The sequence below is a fragment of the Hypomesus nipponensis genome, chromosome 6, assembly GCF_054491055.1.
Source record: "Hypomesus nipponensis isolate SF chromosome 6, ASM5449105v1, whole genome shotgun sequence".
Lineage (NCBI taxonomy): Eukaryota > Metazoa > Chordata > Actinopteri > Osmeriformes > Osmeridae > Hypomesus > Hypomesus nipponensis.
In genome coordinates, this window is record NC_140366.1 from 4,055,672 (window position 1) to 4,073,011 (window position 17,340).

Here is a 17,340-nt window from a genome sequence, read left to right on the forward strand (position 1 = left end):
CCATAAAGGCCTGTATTGATCAGTAGCCTAGGCCTCACACTTAGCCTATCAATACATATTGACATCTCTTCTCACTTGGAAAACGAACTTCATTAACATAGCCTAATACCTCCATGTGCACAATTAATTATATTGCTAGCTGTGTATTTAAGGCCACAAGTCCTAGTTTCAATCATGATGTAGGCTACGCATGTAAGTAGCAAATCAAAAAATTGTATCATTTACTAAAGCTCGTTGGTCCAGTTTGTTCAGTCCATAGCGATTGCAAAATTTTGACAGCAATGAAAGCATTCTTGCAGAAAAAGCAGTGGAAAGATTCAATTTAAATTGAAATGAAAAATGTGCAAGAACTGGACATGCCAACACATTTTTTAATGGTTGTAGTTTTGAACCGATACAGAAAAATCCAGCTCCTCTATCAACAGGGATCGTTCAAATGCACGATTTTGAGCTTTATCCTACCACCTAAGATAGCATTGAGACACTGCGCCAGTCTTTTTTTTAATTATTAGGCCTACCCAGCTAACACAGTTACGTTGCCCTTACTTTGCCGCAACGTCACTCGTTGACCAAACATACGTTGCCGAAACGTCTTTGGCGACGTTGCGGGACCGTGCATCTGTGGGGCGCCAGTAGGTTGCCGCAACGTCATCTTGTGACGTTGCCAGTCCGTAACCGCAACGTCGTGGCAACGTTATTTTCCGACGTTGCCAGTCCGTAACCGCAACCTCCTAGCAACGTAACTTTCCGACGTTGCCAGTCCGTAACCGCGACGTCGTCGCAACGTTATTTTCCGACGTTGCCAGTCGGTAACCGCGACCTCCTTGCAACGTTGTTTTGTGACGTTGCCAGTCCGTAACCGCAACCTCCTACCAACGTAATTTTCCGACGTTGCCAGTCTGTAACTGCGACGTTAATTAGTAACCTATATTTCTCAGTTCTTTTGCGTATATTGGGGCGGTTCATATGCAGACCTCTTTTGCCCCAAATGCTACTTGTTCTTGTATAATAGGCTACATAGCCAACTTCAGGAGGACTATGTTTGTGTGGTGTGTTGCCTAACTCAAGCTAATCATAAACAAGGCAGCATTTCCATGTAATTTGAATTGTGGTCACGATTTTGCAGCCATGTTCTTGAAAATGAAAAAGAATTTCTGGAAATGCATTTGAATTTGAATTGTGGTCACGATTTTGCAGCCACGTTCTTAAAATTAAAACGCATTTCTGGAAATGCATTTTCATTTTCGAATTTTACATTTCAAATAGAATTTTGGTATCTATTTGCTGGGGCATATTTTGAAAATTACATTTCAAATGTCTTTTTCGTTTTCATTTTAATTAAGTGAAAGAATGAGCAGTCTTAAAGAAGAAAATTAAAATGCAAATAGAATGATTGATTACTAATTTTATTTATGAGTCAAATAATGCAGCCACATTCTTAAAATGAAAAAGCATTTCTGGAAATGCATTTTCATTTGAATTTTGGTCACGATTTGCTTCCATACCCCTCGACTCTCGGCTTGAAACAACAGCCCCGGTGGATGTAGGTGGTATTGCATTTCCGATTTTCTACCGACTGTTCTAGTCGTTTTTATTCTATTAACTCCAGGCAACATATCTAAAACTATCTCACCCAATAATTTTTGTTCGATTCTCGAACCTGGCTCTTACTACTAGCTTTTTCATAGAATAATTTTTCCCGATTTTTGCTAAGATTGAAACCAATCCGAAATGGGTAAACTAGCAGACCATTGATTTGCTTACGTCAACTGGTTGTCGCAAAGTATGACGTATGCAGCTAGTTGCAAGCATGCACGAGTTTTGGAGCTAGGAACAAGCTTCTGCACAAGACCGGACGAGTCGGTCTGGAAAGATGGTGCTGTCCATTAGGAGCTCTCGCTTGATTCACTGCGCCACCGAGCACTGTTCATAGAAATGAATGGGGACGCAATCTTGGAAGACAGAAATAACTGTCTCTAGTTATATTAACTCTATGCGAACGAAACATACATCCATAGGTGTTGGGGTTCAAAGGTCCCACCATCACTCTATTGTCCCTCAAAAAGAACAGATGCATTTTCAGTATGTTTCATTAACACACGTTTTACAACCACAAAATGCTTATACTGAATGGGGATACAAGTGACAACTCACTTTTAACAAAGGAATGTCCGGATATGCCCATACATTTTCCGAATTTGATTGATACATTTTTTAGAAAAAGTGATGGGATGTCGCCTTACAAAAACGAAACCCCTCGCCTCGATAAAGTCTTGTCCTGTCCGTTTACCCCCCAGATTTGGTAGGTCCCGAACAGAAAATCATGGCGATTGATGGTAAGTAGTACACATTTCCGACTGTATCCTTAGAACGCGCATAGTAGAACAGAACAAGATAGTTAGAACCAAACAGTGTTACCTCGGTCTGTTTTAAACGTTGTAGCCTACTTGAAACGTAGTGTCTCATCAGCATTCTTTTGTTGCGAGACTAGATAGAATAGCCGCACTGATGCAGGGAGATCTGCAGGGAGACTGGCTCATGGACCCCGGGAATTGTTGCTGAAGGGACAGCAGTATGTTGCCAAAACATCAGTCTCTGAATAATAGCAGCAGTGCTTTAGTTTTATGTCGTCATCGTAGCCCAGCATGGGAAAGTGAGTAATGGGATGTTAAGGACTGTTATCACCAGATTGCTGACAATTTAAAACATCCTCACATGCAATGGACGAATAGTACTTGCATGCATAGCCTCCGAATCCTCAGTGCAGTTGTGCAAAGGTTTTGACTTAATTGGGTGCGATAACGTAGGCCTACTAACGTAGGTTGTTGCATTAGCAACGGTAATTTTAACACTGTGAGGAGAGAAAGGTTAAGTTAGGAGGGGGAGAGTCTGACAGTCAGCTGACTGCAGCTCAGTACCGTAACGGAAACATCCCCCTGCAGAATAACCCTGAGAAGACCCGGTCTGTGTTACCATCTGACCTATTTCGTCACGTCACTTACCTTGCTAACAAAGAAAGCACAATTAAATATACTTTTCTTTATTTGTATATCAACTCTGGAAACACAGTCAAGACAATAAGACGGTAGTGTGCATCCCGTGTAATTCAAATTGAATAAAAAAATAAAAAACTTTTTGCAAACGCGAGGCCCCCCGTCCCTGTGATCCCCCCGCGGTGCGGGGGCTGCGGGGGTAATCTCTACGGGCCTGCTGCAGGCCCTGCATCCCTTGTATCCTACTAAACTGGATCCTCAAAAGGGAAAAATGCATTTCCCTTTCAAACAGGTTTAGGCATCCATTTAGAGATCATTTAACCTTAACATGCTATGGATGTGTTTTCCCCCACATGCCTAAGTCACTGTTCTCTGGTCAGCGCAGACATGCTCTTTCTTCAGTAGATACATGGCAGCTCAAAGTGCTCACAAACTGAACACAATTTTAAACAGTAATAACTATTCAGGCCAACTATCTGTACATCAGTACACCCCAATTGAACTATATTTTATTCTACTCAGGCTATTAATTAAATGGAAGTCATCGGAAGATATACTTTTTATCACCATATATCCTACTTGCAATTTTTTCAAGCTAGAGACAGTTCACACATTGACATACTCAGAAAAGAAAGATGATAAAATAGCCTATACAACTCATTCATTTCCCACCAAATATACTTTTCCTGGTAGGGGGCCTTGAAAATCCTCAAAGCCAAAAATGAATAGAAGCTGATGTCAGATCTACCTTTCTGCTACTTGCTAAATAAGCTGTTTACCAACTGACCAATGGACTCATCCTGATAGCTCTCTTGGTACTTCTGTATTTACCATATTTAATATATGTACTTCTATGTACCCATATGCTATTATGCTTATAATAAAACGCTTGATACATTTGTATTAGGCTAATCCCTAAAATTTTTCCTTTACTCCTTAGGTGGGGGGAGGAGCTGTGGGGCACATGAGTTTATCTGTGCCAGACGAGGTAAGGTCATAGGTTGTATGTACACAGTCAGTCTGTCCTCTGTATTTCTGACCATGCATTCGTTCATCTTCGAATTCTATGGAAAGCTATCAATTTAAGAGCACTTACCTCTATTTTATAATTGCTAATTGTTTACTGTAGTTATAGTAATTAGAAAATGCTATATCTGAATTATGAATGGCATATCAAGTTTTAGCACACTTTTTTTCCAAAGTAGACCATTAGTTATTTACTGGTAGGGATTAGGTTTCGTATTGAGCAGAAACTTAAATGTAAGCAACATTTCCAGATGACCTTATCACTCTTAAATAAGTCTCTTGATAATAACTCTAGATTCATATTCTTGAATGGCATGAAGAACTTTAGAACACAATGTTTTATTTGTTTACTCATCAATGTATATTAAATACCTGCTGTTTGAGATATTTGTTTAGTTACTGTTAAGTCTATTGTAAAGTTAATGTTACCTAAAACAAAAACAACACACATATTGACAGTATGGGTTCACAGATCTCTAGTCAGTGAGAGCAAACTGGGACAGCCAAGCTAACACTTTGCAAGCTGGTGTGTAGAGAAAGGCATCAAGTAACTGCAAGCATGTGAATAATTGAGGTGCAGTTGCTTATACAGAGCACTATCACATGAAGTGGCACCACACTGATGTAGAAGAGGGATATAAGCTGTTCAGGTATGTGAACACTGTACATTTTACAATATGTAAGCTAATTTGACTCAATCAACCAACTTGTCAGTGAAGGACAGCTGGTTGTAGAATACACTGGCTACCATTTAGAGTCAATTACAGTTTTTTAATATTGGATTGCTAATGGACAGCTTTGTAACAGTATTTTTCCTTGTGAAAACAAGGACTTCTTCTGACCTTTGATCTATTTCAAGAGTATAGAATGATTGATAATTGGAATATGTTTTGAGACAACTTGAAATGAAGCCAGTGATGAGGTGGGGTGTGATTATTTGAGATATTCTCTGCTCATCTATCTTCATACATGATATCTGTATCTGTTTGATGTTGGTCTGCAACTTTAAACTCTTTATCAGAGCAGACATAACTGTGGTTCACATACCCAGGCGACTCTTTTTTGATTGCCCGTAATACAGATTTTCATTGAGTTGACTACCCACACATAATGACCCTTGACAGCTGGTAAATGTTTTCACGGTGCATATGTTTATTAGTTCTAAATATGGACTATATTCTATTGTCTAGTCTTCATTGAGTGGGAAAACATAACATTTGAAATACCATCCCATTCACAAATATATGGAACCCTTAAAGTATTTTACTACTGATATTTAGTTTGGGTTGATATGGTAACAGACTCATATTAATGCTCTCACCTGCACAGCTTACTACTAACTGTTGCTCTACACCTGAATTTCAGAGCATCTTTGCTCCTCTGAGGCATAAGTAAAAATATCTCATGAGTAACATTGGGTTTAACTTTACAGTGTACAAGAACAATCGTTGGCCTACATAACTGTCTGCTGAACCTTTGAAGCAAAATATCACTCTCATTTTTGTTGTGTGTGAATATTTCTTAACAGGTGGGAATTCATTATTAACTTTGTTGACATTTTTATCTGTTTTCTTTCTTTCTCTTTCTTTCTATCTATCTGTCATTCTTTCTCTCTGTCTCTTTCCTCAGTGTCTCCTGAGCTGCTCGGCCTCCTGTCCTCCATTGGAGCATTCATGGCCCTGATGGCTCTTTTTTTTCTTTACCTCAGCAACAAGCTGTCAATGGAGAACAACAGCAATCTGTCATGCCTCAGTGACTTTAAAAAGGACCAGCAAGGTAACATTTACAATGTTACCTAACATGCTTGTAGAATTAAAAATAGTTGAATTTATTTGCATGTAAGTATGACTATTGATAAAGTCCCATTCCCATCCTTATATCAAAAACATGTTTGAATGACTGAGACTTGTCCCAGACATTACTAGTATGGTTTTAGTACATGCACATCTGTGCACTGCTTCTCTTTTACACTGATGGACCAATATCTCCACCAGAGCCAGAGAGATGAGGTAATCTAGTGGGCAGAGTGTCAATAGTAGCTCCAGCAAAGATGGCCTTCTTCAAGAGCTTCCAGCAGAGCCTGCCATCAGTGAACATTTCTTCCATCTTGGACTCTGTCAGCAGCCGTGTGGACGACCTTGCTAGTGCCGTTAGTGATGCTACCTACACAGTCAGTGACCAGCTTACTGAGCAGGTCACTACTATCATCAACAAGGTCCAGGAGGAGGAAGAGGTCGGGGGAGCAACTCAGGAGGAAAAAGTTACCCGCAAAAGCAAAAAGCAGGCCTCCAAAGACACTGAGGCCAGTACAGACGTGAACAATTTAGACTCTACAGAAGGAGAGTATACTCCAAGTCAGTTAGAATGGGAGTGGAGAGATGGATGCTGGAGAGTAAAAAAACCTGAATTGAGTAATGCAAAAGAGGAAAAAGAAAAAGAGGAGAAGATAAAAAAAGAGGAGGAGGAATGTATGTACTCAAACTCCAGCAGCATGTATAAAATGATTGTAGAAAAAACACAAAATAGCCAGCAGGACACCATAGAGAAAGATAATGTGAATGAAAAGGCAAGCTTTTCTAAGGAGGAGGGCAACAAGAAAGATGTATTGAACGAATCTGCCAAAAACTGTGAGAATAGTACATCTCCTAGCTCTGAGGAGGAAAGAAAGACTTTGAAACAGAATAAGTGTGGAGCTAAAGTTGAAGAGCCAAGCTTTCAAAAAAAGATGAACACAAAAGGGGAGTTTGAGGAAAACGAGGGCAACTCCCCTACTCAAGACAAAAAGAAGACAGACACCAAAAAAAGCAAAGGCTCAAACGAGAACTCGAAGAAGGCAGAAAAATCTAAGTATAAAAAGAAGAACATGAATACAAGTAAGAAGAAACTTGATACAGGTTTGAGGATATCTTGCTTTGCTATTGGCTGAATCTCTTATTCTATTATCCTGTACGAACTCTTCTTTGGTTCTCTCATGCATTTGTTATAACCGTGAACTTCAATCAGCCCTGAGTTTTCTTCTCTCTCTGCCTGTCCCTGTTCTATCAAGCCTCATCATACATAAACACCCATTTGTGTTTTTTGTCAAGTGTGAAAGTCTACACACCATATGTTTGTAATCTTAGTAGTAATGAAAGAGTGGTGAGTTTGAGCTGTTAAGTATTTCTACAACCGCCAGACAAGTCCCATCCAGAGGGGGGTTTGTCTGACAGCGAGGAAGAGTGGCCAGTAAGAGGGCCTGAGGTGCCGGCGGAACATCACACCTCGACTAACAGACCCAAAAACGTCACAGAGCATGAGGGCTACAGCAGTGTAGCCTCTCCTGGACATGGTGAGTTGTAATGAGTGAATCACAGTGAGTTAGTTACAACCTCCAGTTCTCACATGTAGCCAAATTTATAGTACTGTATACACACATACAGGCATGCGCAAGCACACGTGCATGTCTTTGATGTGGCCTGTTTAAACAAAGAATGTGCTGAGCCACAGGCTTGTTGGGCCTGAGAAGCTTATAACCACAGATTGTGCCACATGAACATCCCTTGTTTGCACGTTCTTCAGTGTTATTCACTTAAATCTTTCTGTCATAAACACAGCCAACAGTATCCAACGGATCCAGAGGGACTTTACCCTGAATGAGTTACACCCTCCTCCCTACCAGGACAAGGATGTGCCGGCTCACAAGTGCCGTCAGAGGGGGTCATCCCCAGAGGTGGGCAGTGTCAGGACCTGCCGCTCCAGTGAGGCAAGCTTGGACCAGGACACCGATAGTTATCTCAACAAGGGCTACGAGGAGGATGTTCCAAGTGACAGTACTGCTGTACTAGGCCCAGAAGTGAGTTTATAGTACACCTAACCTGGCTCAGTCTCTTCTTCTTCCACTAAGGACATTATATTATTTGAGACTGAATACTAAAGAGATGAGGAATTCAATTTACCAATTTTCAAGAGCTCACCAGATGATATATCATAAATCTTTTACGACTCTCTTATCCATTCCTTCACACCTTTTTTATTCTCTCAGGATGGCTCAGCCCCTCAGCTACCAATGGCATATGAGCCAGAGCCTCTGGCCAAGTATGGCACTCTGGATGTAGCCTTTGAGTATGACTCTGATGAGCAGTGGCTGGCAGTCACCGTCACCGCAGCCACCGATATCCCAGCCCTCAAACAGATGGGCAACATATCTTGGCAGGTACACCTGGTTCTGCTGCCCACCAAGAAGCAGCGGGCCAAGACTGGGGTGCAGAAGGGCCCATGCCCTGTGTTCACCGAGACCTTCCGTTTCTCCCGTGTGGAACAAGAGGCTCTTGGACACTACGCGGTACGGTTCCGCCTCTACAGTGTGCGGCGTATGAAAAAAGAGAAGGTGCTGGGAGAAAAGGTCTTCTACCTGACCAAGCTCAACTTGCAGGGCAAAATGGTGTTGCCTGTCACCTTGGACCCTGGCTCGACACTAACAGTAAGGACCCACTGGGCTTACCAGTTTATGTTTGTGTGTATTTTTTTATAAATGTCTGCTTGATGTACACTTAGTCACAATGCCTGCAAAAACAAGACCATGCGTCCTGACCAAACCTAGTACACCAACTCTTTTGACAGTGCCTATTAGCACCACTTTCCAGTAGTTCAATAATATATACTCTAATCATTTGTCGGTTGTCTTTGGGTAACCGTGTCGGTGTTTGGTTGTGCAATGTGTTAGGGTTGTGGCTCACTGGTGAGCATATCTCGCAGTGCGGGGGCCTTGTCCTACCGATCCGCAGGAGACTCGTCCTGTCCAGAGATTTTACTGGGACTCATCTACAACTCCACCACAGGACGACTCTCTGCTGAAGTCATACAGGGCAGTCACTTCAAAAACACAGCTTCAGAGAAGCCTACCAGTAAGCTTTACTCTGCCATGTTTATTCAATGTTGCCGACAGCAATGATAGTTTTAGGGATATTATACTTCAAGATGCATGACTCCAAGTATTACTGTTATGTAAGAATTGATTTACTGACGTTTACTGATTTTTCAACCTTTGAGAGGATGTTTCCCCTCTACACTTGAATGATTGATCTTTTTCATCAGATCTGCCAAATCCTGCCTCTGCAAATCAGTCCAATAATCTATCTTGTACAATTTCTGTTCACTTACTCATACCCTCTCTCTCTTGTCCACTTCTCTTCCCTCCTGTTCTTTTTCCTGTCCCTTGTATGTTCTGTACTATTGTGCCAGATGGTCTGTTATGTTGCGTAAAAGAGTTCATTGGGGGGCAGCTCTATATCATGAGAGGTGAGGACTGTTAGATGCAATTAGTCTAATTGATCAGTATTATGGTATATTACATAATCCAGAGCTCAACATGATTGCACTGCTTTATTAAGCATAGCTAGCAGCCATCCACTAGATGGCAGCTTCTTACTTCCTGTCCTCACCTCTTTTTCTCCTCTCAGATACCTATGTGAAGCTGACCATGGTGGACTCCAAAGGCAAGGAGATGTCCAAGTGTAAAACAGCAGTGTGCCGTGGCCAGCCTAACCCCACCTACAAGGAGACCTTTGTGTTCCAGGTGGCACTGTTCCAACTGTCCGAGGTCTCCCTGGTTGTGACTGTTTTTTGGAGACGGAGCAGCATGAAGCCAAGGGAGAAGCTAGGATGGGTCTCCCTTGGCCTCAACAGCACTGGGGAGGAGCAGCAGGCCCACTGGACTCAGATGAAAGAGGCAGAGGGACAGCAGGTGTGCCAGTGGCACACACTCATGGACACATAGGAGGATGTATTGGGGAGGAAGATTAGGAAGTTTCTGGTAACCCTGGATTGAGTTGACACGCTCAAGTTGTAGACAAAAGACGACGTACACACTCACTTATACGTGTAAGAGAATGCAACTCAAGGTCGAAGCATAGAGATTAACTGTCTTCATTGATAGATTGCATTAATACCCTTTAATCCATAAACCAGACACTTCACTTGAGACATACTGGTGTAGATTTAAGCTCCTAGGCCAGACAAATCACTAACTAATGGGGATCTTAGTTCATCTCAGTTGCTTTGGTAAATTTCTCAAATCATTCTCAACATTTACAAAACATGAAGTGCATTTCTCAAATCAATTCGTACAAGCTGCAACACAATGTATTGGTAGCAAAAGCCTGTAACGTCTTCAAAATTCTTACTTAAGTGCCATCCGAATGAGAAGTCCTTGTTTCATTTTTCACAAACAAGACAGTCAAAATGCTTAGCCATATTGACAATATAACAGTGTATTCTTTAAGTAGTCTGTGACGTAAACTATGGCTGAGGTTTTGATGACAATTATTGAAAATGCCCAAAGCTGCAGTCTTTTTGTATGGCACATATCAATTTAAACAAAGTTTCACATTACTTACCGTATGTGGTATTGATTGCAATAGACAGGATTCACATTTACACTTTTACTTTTTGTACTGTAAGTTGTTGACAGACCATGTAATTGAGATACAGAAAAAAAGACAAGACTGTTATACAGCATTGCATAGCACAATTATTTTTTTTGTAATGTAAACATAGAAAACATCCCTTAGGCTGAACTGTACATGCAGGTCTGTATGGGAATTGACAATTATGTTTTGGGGGGTAAGACTATTTAATAGTGAACCAGTAAATTTTGATCAACATGACATAAGCAATTGATAATGTAGGAAACAGCAAACAATTGTACATATTTGCATGAATGTAACAAAGCATAGTTTAAAAGGAGACATTGATTTTATGATGTGTAGAGATGATGTGGAGGTCGAACAAATAGTTTTGAGAATTTCCATTGTGATCGGAAAAATGTACCAACGTGACTGGGAACAACTGTTAATGGACTCAATAGTGTTTCTATATATATATATATATATATATATATATATATATATATATATATATATATATACATATATATATATATATATATATATATATATATATATATACATATATATATATATATATATATACATATATATATATACATATATATATATATATATATATATATATATATGTGTATACATATATATATATATATATATATGTGTATATATATATATGTATATATATATATATATATATATATATATGTGTATATATATATATATATGTGTGTATATATATATATATGTGTATATATATATATGTATATATATATATATATATATATATATATATATATGTATATATGTTTTGCATGTCATCGTTTACAGAGAATGATCAGGAGGCTTCCATTACTTGAACAATGAACTATTTGTATCCTGAATTTTTACCAAAGATTGGTATTTTCCACAAGAAAATCCTTGTTTCTTCCAACTTTGATGGACACCAGCATATTTTTCTGCCACAATACCCTGCCAGTACCTGGAAAATAACATTTTGTATGGGTTACAAACATTGCTCAGTCAGGGCCTGGCATGCTGCAAATATCCCCACTTTGACAATACCATTTGCTAATATGTGACATTATGCAATATTCTTCATTTATTGTAATATATTTTTGGCTCTTACAACTGTTTAATCTGTGAGTGTATTAACATGTGTCTTCCATGCATGTGTTCAGTATTGAAGTGCAAAAACATGGTCTCAGATTATACAAAAACGTCAACTGTCTTTACCATAATTGGAAATAGGCATTGCAGAAGTTAATGTTGCTAGGTTTCTCATATTTAAAACATTAGGTTTATGTTGAATCAAACACTATACCTCTTTGAGTGAATTACGGAGAAAGCCTGTTTCATCATAGCCTTCTGACTACTGTTTCATGTAGATGTGATGGTCCCCTGATGAGAGGAACCTTTATGACAGGCAAGGGACCAGCGCTAACATTCTTATCTATAGATACTGTTCAGCTCTTTTTCACTATAGTGTGTTTGTGTGGATAAATTGAAGAGCTAAGGGGGTGATAAAAGAACAACACCCTTTTCTGTTACTGTGAATGGTTAAGCGAAGAGAAGACGACATGATCTTCAAAAGGCATAACGTGAAAACATTATTTTCAACATTTTAAGCAGAATTATTGTATTTTTTAGTTACGTACAATTTGTACAAAGAGTGGAAAAAAAGAAAGGAGCACCATCAAAGGTTGGGGCACCCCAAGAGATTTGAGCTCTCAGATAACATTTACCAAGGTCTTAGACCTAAATTAGCTTGTTAGTGGTATGACTCACAAACATCGCTAGAAAAGGCCAGCTTTATAAATACTGACTCCTTAAACCTTGTCCCAAAAATCTGCAGTCATAGGATGCCTAGCACTCTGAAAATTAAAGGTTGTAAGATAGAAAAGCGTATTCAGGTAGCCATTTCCTCAGTTTGTAATGTAATTAAGAAATGGCAGTTAACAAGAACGGTGGAGGTCAAGTTGAGGTCTGGAAGACCAAGAAAATGTATAGAGAGAACTGCTCGTAGGATTGCTTGAAAGGCTAATCAAAACCTCAGTTTCACTTTCAGGAACATTTCGAAGACTCTGAAATGGTGGTGCACTGTTCTACTGGACAGTGACACCTGCACAAAAATGACCTTCATGGACGAGTCATGCGAAGAAAACCTTTCCCGTGTCTTCACCACAAAATTCAGCGTCAGAAGTTTGCAAAGGAACACCTAAACAAACCTGATGCATTTTGGAAACAAGTCCTGTGGACATGAAGAGGCAAGACATGAAGATAAATATAACTTTCTGGCTGCAATGAGCAAAGGTGTGTTTGGAGAAAAAAGGGTGAAGAATTGAAAAGAACACCTATCTAAAAAGCACGGGGTGAATCAATCATGCTTTGGGCTTGTGTTGCAGCCAGACGCAAGGGGGAAATTTCAGGAAAGAATGGCTTCAATTAAATTCCAGCAAATTCTGGAAAAAACATCACACCTTCTGTAAAAAAGCTGAATATTAAAAGAGGACGGCTTCTGCAACAGGATAATGATCCAAAACACACCTGAAAATCCACAATGGCCTCAAGAGGCAAAAGCTGAAGGTTTTGTCATGGCCCTTCGCAGACCCCGACCTAAACATAAAAATCTGTGGATAGATCTCAAAAGAGCAGTTCAGTCAAGACAATCGCGTATTAGATTTGAGCATTTATTGTTACATGACATGGATATGTAGATTTAACTTTGGTGGAGTGGATGATCTAAGGGAAGCACTCCCTGCCTCCTCAATGCAACACATACATACATGACATATGAGGCAGAGACCAATAGAGATATAATCCCCCGATGGATAGACATACAGACAGCATGGGGGAGAAGGGGACGGTGGAGGGTGGCAGCAGCACTGATCATACAACGACCGGGGTGAGTGTGTGCATATCCGCGCATCTTTTAAGGACGCCTTATCGGACGTGGCCCAATGGATATGCGCTGCTAACATGGGTGTGGTAGTGGGTGGAGTAAAGGAAGGTGGAGTAAGACGCCTTACGTCCCCGTTACATGAATGACGCGCGCTGCCCGATTGCCCTGCCAGAACTAGCTGCGCTTATTGCATGCCATACGGACCAAAAATCACATAGAACTTTTGCAAAAAAGAATGGGTGAGAATCCCCCAAACAAGAATTGAAAGACTTAGCTGGCTACAAAAAGCTGTGAACACAGAGCCCTAACCTCAACTCCATTGAACACCTTTGGAATGAATTGGAGCGGCGTATGGGAGCCAAGCCAATCTTTCCAAGAATAGTGGCAGCTGTTATCGCTGCAAACAGGGGGTAAACTCCATATTAATGCCGATGGTTTTGGAATTAGATTTCCAACAAGCTAATATACTAGGTATGGTACTATGGAGGACCAAACCTGCCATATTTAAAAATGAATGAATGAATAAATAAATGTCCACATCCATGCATTTAGACATAAATAAATGAATACATGTACTAATTAATGCACAATTGTCAATCAATATTACCTTATAATTTACATGTATTTATGTATTTATTTGTGTATTCATTTATTTATTCATTTATTTATTCATTTATTTATTCATTCATGTATTCATTCATTTATTAATTCATGTGTTCATTAATTTATTCATTCATTTATTCATTCATTTATTCATTCATTCCTGTATTTCTTCTTCTCAATATGTTAATGAGATGTGTCAATCAAAATAGGTAGGCGGTATTTGACACACCATTGGCTAATCGTTTTCCACGCTTTGTATTCGATTATGTAGCCTTACATCCATCCTTGCTGTCATGGACAACATAGCCTACATGGACAGGCTGGCCGACCTTGTTGAAAACAAAGATTTAATTCACCATATATGATATTTGGATAAACAAACATGTTATAAAGATTTTACTACGTTAGTTGTGGGCTATCACTTAACACCCAACTTCACTACGCTGACCGGCCAACCATGTGTTTACCCCGATAAAAACGTAAACATTTTAAAATTAAAAATCCTGATTGTTGATTGTCAAACCAACATATTTGTCCTGTGTGTAAGAGCGAGATAGACAATCTGGCATATAGCCCCCAATCAAGCAGAAGAGAAATTTGTGAAGATTGACGACACAAAGTTAATCATTGAAGATGAAAAGTAGCTTAGTCCTAAATGGAGTTGTATGCCCCATAGCACATATTTTACAAAGACTACAGCAACAAAAGCCAAACGTTGCCACGTTATGTTGGGAATGGGATGCCGTTGCGACGGTTATTGTTGGAGCAACAAGTTGCCTAAATAGCCTGTAGCCTATGCCATGTTTATGTACATGTCAGCTTTATATGTAGAAAAGAACATCTCAGAGAAGGTGAAAGGCTTGGTGACCGGCGTGGAGAAATGCGCGTCTAGTGTGAACAGCATCGCGCCATTCGTAGTATATTGTGGCGCTCCAGGGCGCTTCGCAGCAAGTGTGTCCCAGGCGTTAGCTAGATTGAATCTATGGCTCTGGATTGATTGCAATGTCTGAACATCAGTTTCCACGCCTACTGGCCTCCTCTCATTATCATATTGGGAACAATGAATGAATGAATGAATGAATGAATGAATAAATAAATGAATAAATAAATGAATATATAAATGAATGAATAATTCAATCAATAAATCAATACATAAATGAATACAAAATAAATAAATAAATGTAAAATATATGTAACTATTGATTGACAATTGTGCATTAATTAATATATATATTAGTTTATTTCTGTCTAAATGCATGGATGTGGACATTTATTTATTCATTCATTCATTTGTAAATATGGCAGGTTTGGTCCTCCATAAGCTGGGTCTCTCAAAAAGGGAGCTGCCAATTATTTTCCGGGGGTGTGGCAAGCTTATCCAGCTACACTTAAGTTAGCCTGCTCTCGAGCAGGTTAGTGCTAATTGATATGTTACTATGGTGATTTATCTAAACTTGCTTCCACGAACCAAAAATAGGGGCGTGTTTTATCTTAGCCTGAAAATTAGCTCGCTAAACTGCTTAACGAGCTACGACGAATACCCCCCTGATTGTTGATTGTCAAACCAACATATTTGTCCTGTGTGTAAGAGCGAGATAGACAATCTGGCATATAGCCCCCAATCAAGCAGAAGAGAAATTTGTGAAGATTGACGACACAAAGTTAATCATCGAAGATGAAAAGTAGCTTAGTCCTAAATGGAGTTGTATGCCCCATAGCACATATTTTACAAAGACTACGGCAACAAAAGCCAAACGTTGCCACGTTATGTTGGGAATGGGATGCCGTTGCGACGGTTATTGTTGGAGCAACAAGTTGCCTAAATAGCCTGTAGCCTATGCCATGTTTATGTACATGTCAGCTTTACATGTAGAAAAGAAAATCTCAGAGAAGGTGAAAGGCTTGGTGACCGGCGTGGAGAAATGCGTGTAGTGTGAACAGCATCGCGCCATTCGTAGTATATTGTGGCGCTCCAGGGCGCTTCGCAGCCAGTGTGCCCCAGGCGTTAGCTAGATTGAATCTATGGCTCTGGATTGATTGCAATGTCTGAACATCAGTTTCCACGCCTACTGGCCTCCTCTCATTATCATATTGGGAACAATGAATGAATGAATAAATAAATGAATAAATAAATGAATAAATAAATGAATAAATAAATGAATATATAAATGAATGAATGAATAAATAAATCAATAAATCAATACATAAATGAATACAAAATAAATAAATACATAGATGTAAAATATATGTAACTATTGATTGACAATTGTGCATTAATTAATATATATATATTCGTTTATTTCTGTCTAAATGCATGGATGTGGACATTTATTTATTCATTCATTCATTTGTAAATATGGCAGGTTTGGTCCTCCATATGGTACGGTGTCCATATACTTTTGTCCATATAGTGTACTTTATACTGTATATCAGTACTGAGTTAGCATGTTAGCCTTTTCCCAGCAGTCCCACTTTTGGGTATGGTAGTACTGGGGTTAAAATGCATACCAGCTAAATCGATAAAGTATTGCCATTAATTAAGTATATGCCTGAAACATATGCAAGGTTGGAAAACAAAATAACTACAAAAGTTGAAGTCACATGTTTAAACAACACTGGGGAGTTTAAATGTCATGTTCTAACCTTTAGTTGTTCACTTGTTTATTTTACCCTGTAATCGGTCTTGTAATAGTTAGTGTTGCAGGTGGCTGGGAGTCTAGCCCTGGGAAAAGGAAAAAAACATGGACGGGGACCACAGTTTCACCACACTCAACACCTATCGGAATGATTGCCTTCCTGACCGCCGTTCCTTGCAAGGGGCAATAGGAAAACCAGCTGTGCTACTGTACCTGGGGGGCATGAGGGTAAGATGTAATAGAGAAGTGGAATGGGGTGGGTTGACTTTAAGTTAAGCGTTTTCTGTGACATCAACCTACTCAAAACACCAGGCCATGCAGTGTCAGCCTGGATATATTATAAGATAAACCTACAAATCAAATAGAAGCCATAAGACTCCAATTATTACAAACCCTGACTATTTCATGTTTAAATTATTAAAATATACTCAGGGATAACATTCACTTACATGCAGGTTCTCTTGAGTAATAATAGTGATACCTGAAAAGGCAACTACCGAGCATCTGGTTTCTCTGATTGCAGTTCACGTTATTCCTCATCAAAGAGAAAGCATCGGTCAGAACATCTTTAATATATATTCAATAAATATACAGAAAGCCATGGGCCCACAAGTCCTGTTTAATAAAGAAAACCTCACAGTTTGAACCTAAGAGAAAATATATAATTTCTGAAATTAAGTGTCATATTCTCTCTTTATTGAAACATGTCCTGTAAAGGAATCTTGATCTTCAAGTAATGTTAACAGAGTTAATCCAAACAAGACCAAATATGGGACAGGGTTGTACTGTTGAACTAC

General features: G+C 39.4%; 2 protein-coding genes across 3 annotated transcripts; both read left to right on the forward strand.

The window, feature by feature from the left end:
* Nucleotides 1-1,945: 1,945 nt before the first annotated feature.
* Nucleotides 1,946-5,831, forward strand: LOC146286444 (synaptotagmin-14-like). Its single transcript, XM_084700050.1, has 3 exons — nt 1,946-2,336; nt 3,934-3,981; nt 5,649-5,831. The coding sequence occupies exons 1-3, from the start codon at nt 2,324-2,326 to the stop codon at nt 5,816-5,818; spliced, it is 231 nt and encodes a 76-aa protein (XP_084556176.1). The 5' UTR covers nt 1,946-2,323; the 3' UTR covers nt 5,819-5,831.
* LOC146286445 (synaptotagmin-14-like) lies at nt 5,677-10,857 on the forward strand. Of its 2 annotated transcripts, none has more exons than XM_084700048.1 (8): nt 5,677-5,795; nt 6,014-6,913; nt 7,195-7,347; nt 7,613-7,851; nt 8,041-8,478; nt 8,722-8,902; nt 9,240-9,296; nt 9,458-10,857. In XM_084700048.1, the coding sequence occupies exons 2-8, from the start codon at nt 6,070-6,072 to the stop codon at nt 9,772-9,774; spliced, it is 2,229 nt and encodes a 742-aa protein (XP_084556174.1). In that variant the 5' UTR covers nt 5,677-5,795; nt 6,014-6,069; the 3' UTR covers nt 9,775-10,857. The 2 variants fall into 2 exon arrangements, with proteins under 2 accessions (XP_084556174.1, XP_084556175.1); XM_084700049.1 differs by having other exon boundaries at nt 6,014-6,892.
* The last annotated feature ends 6,483 nt before the right edge of the window (nt 10,858-17,340 follow it).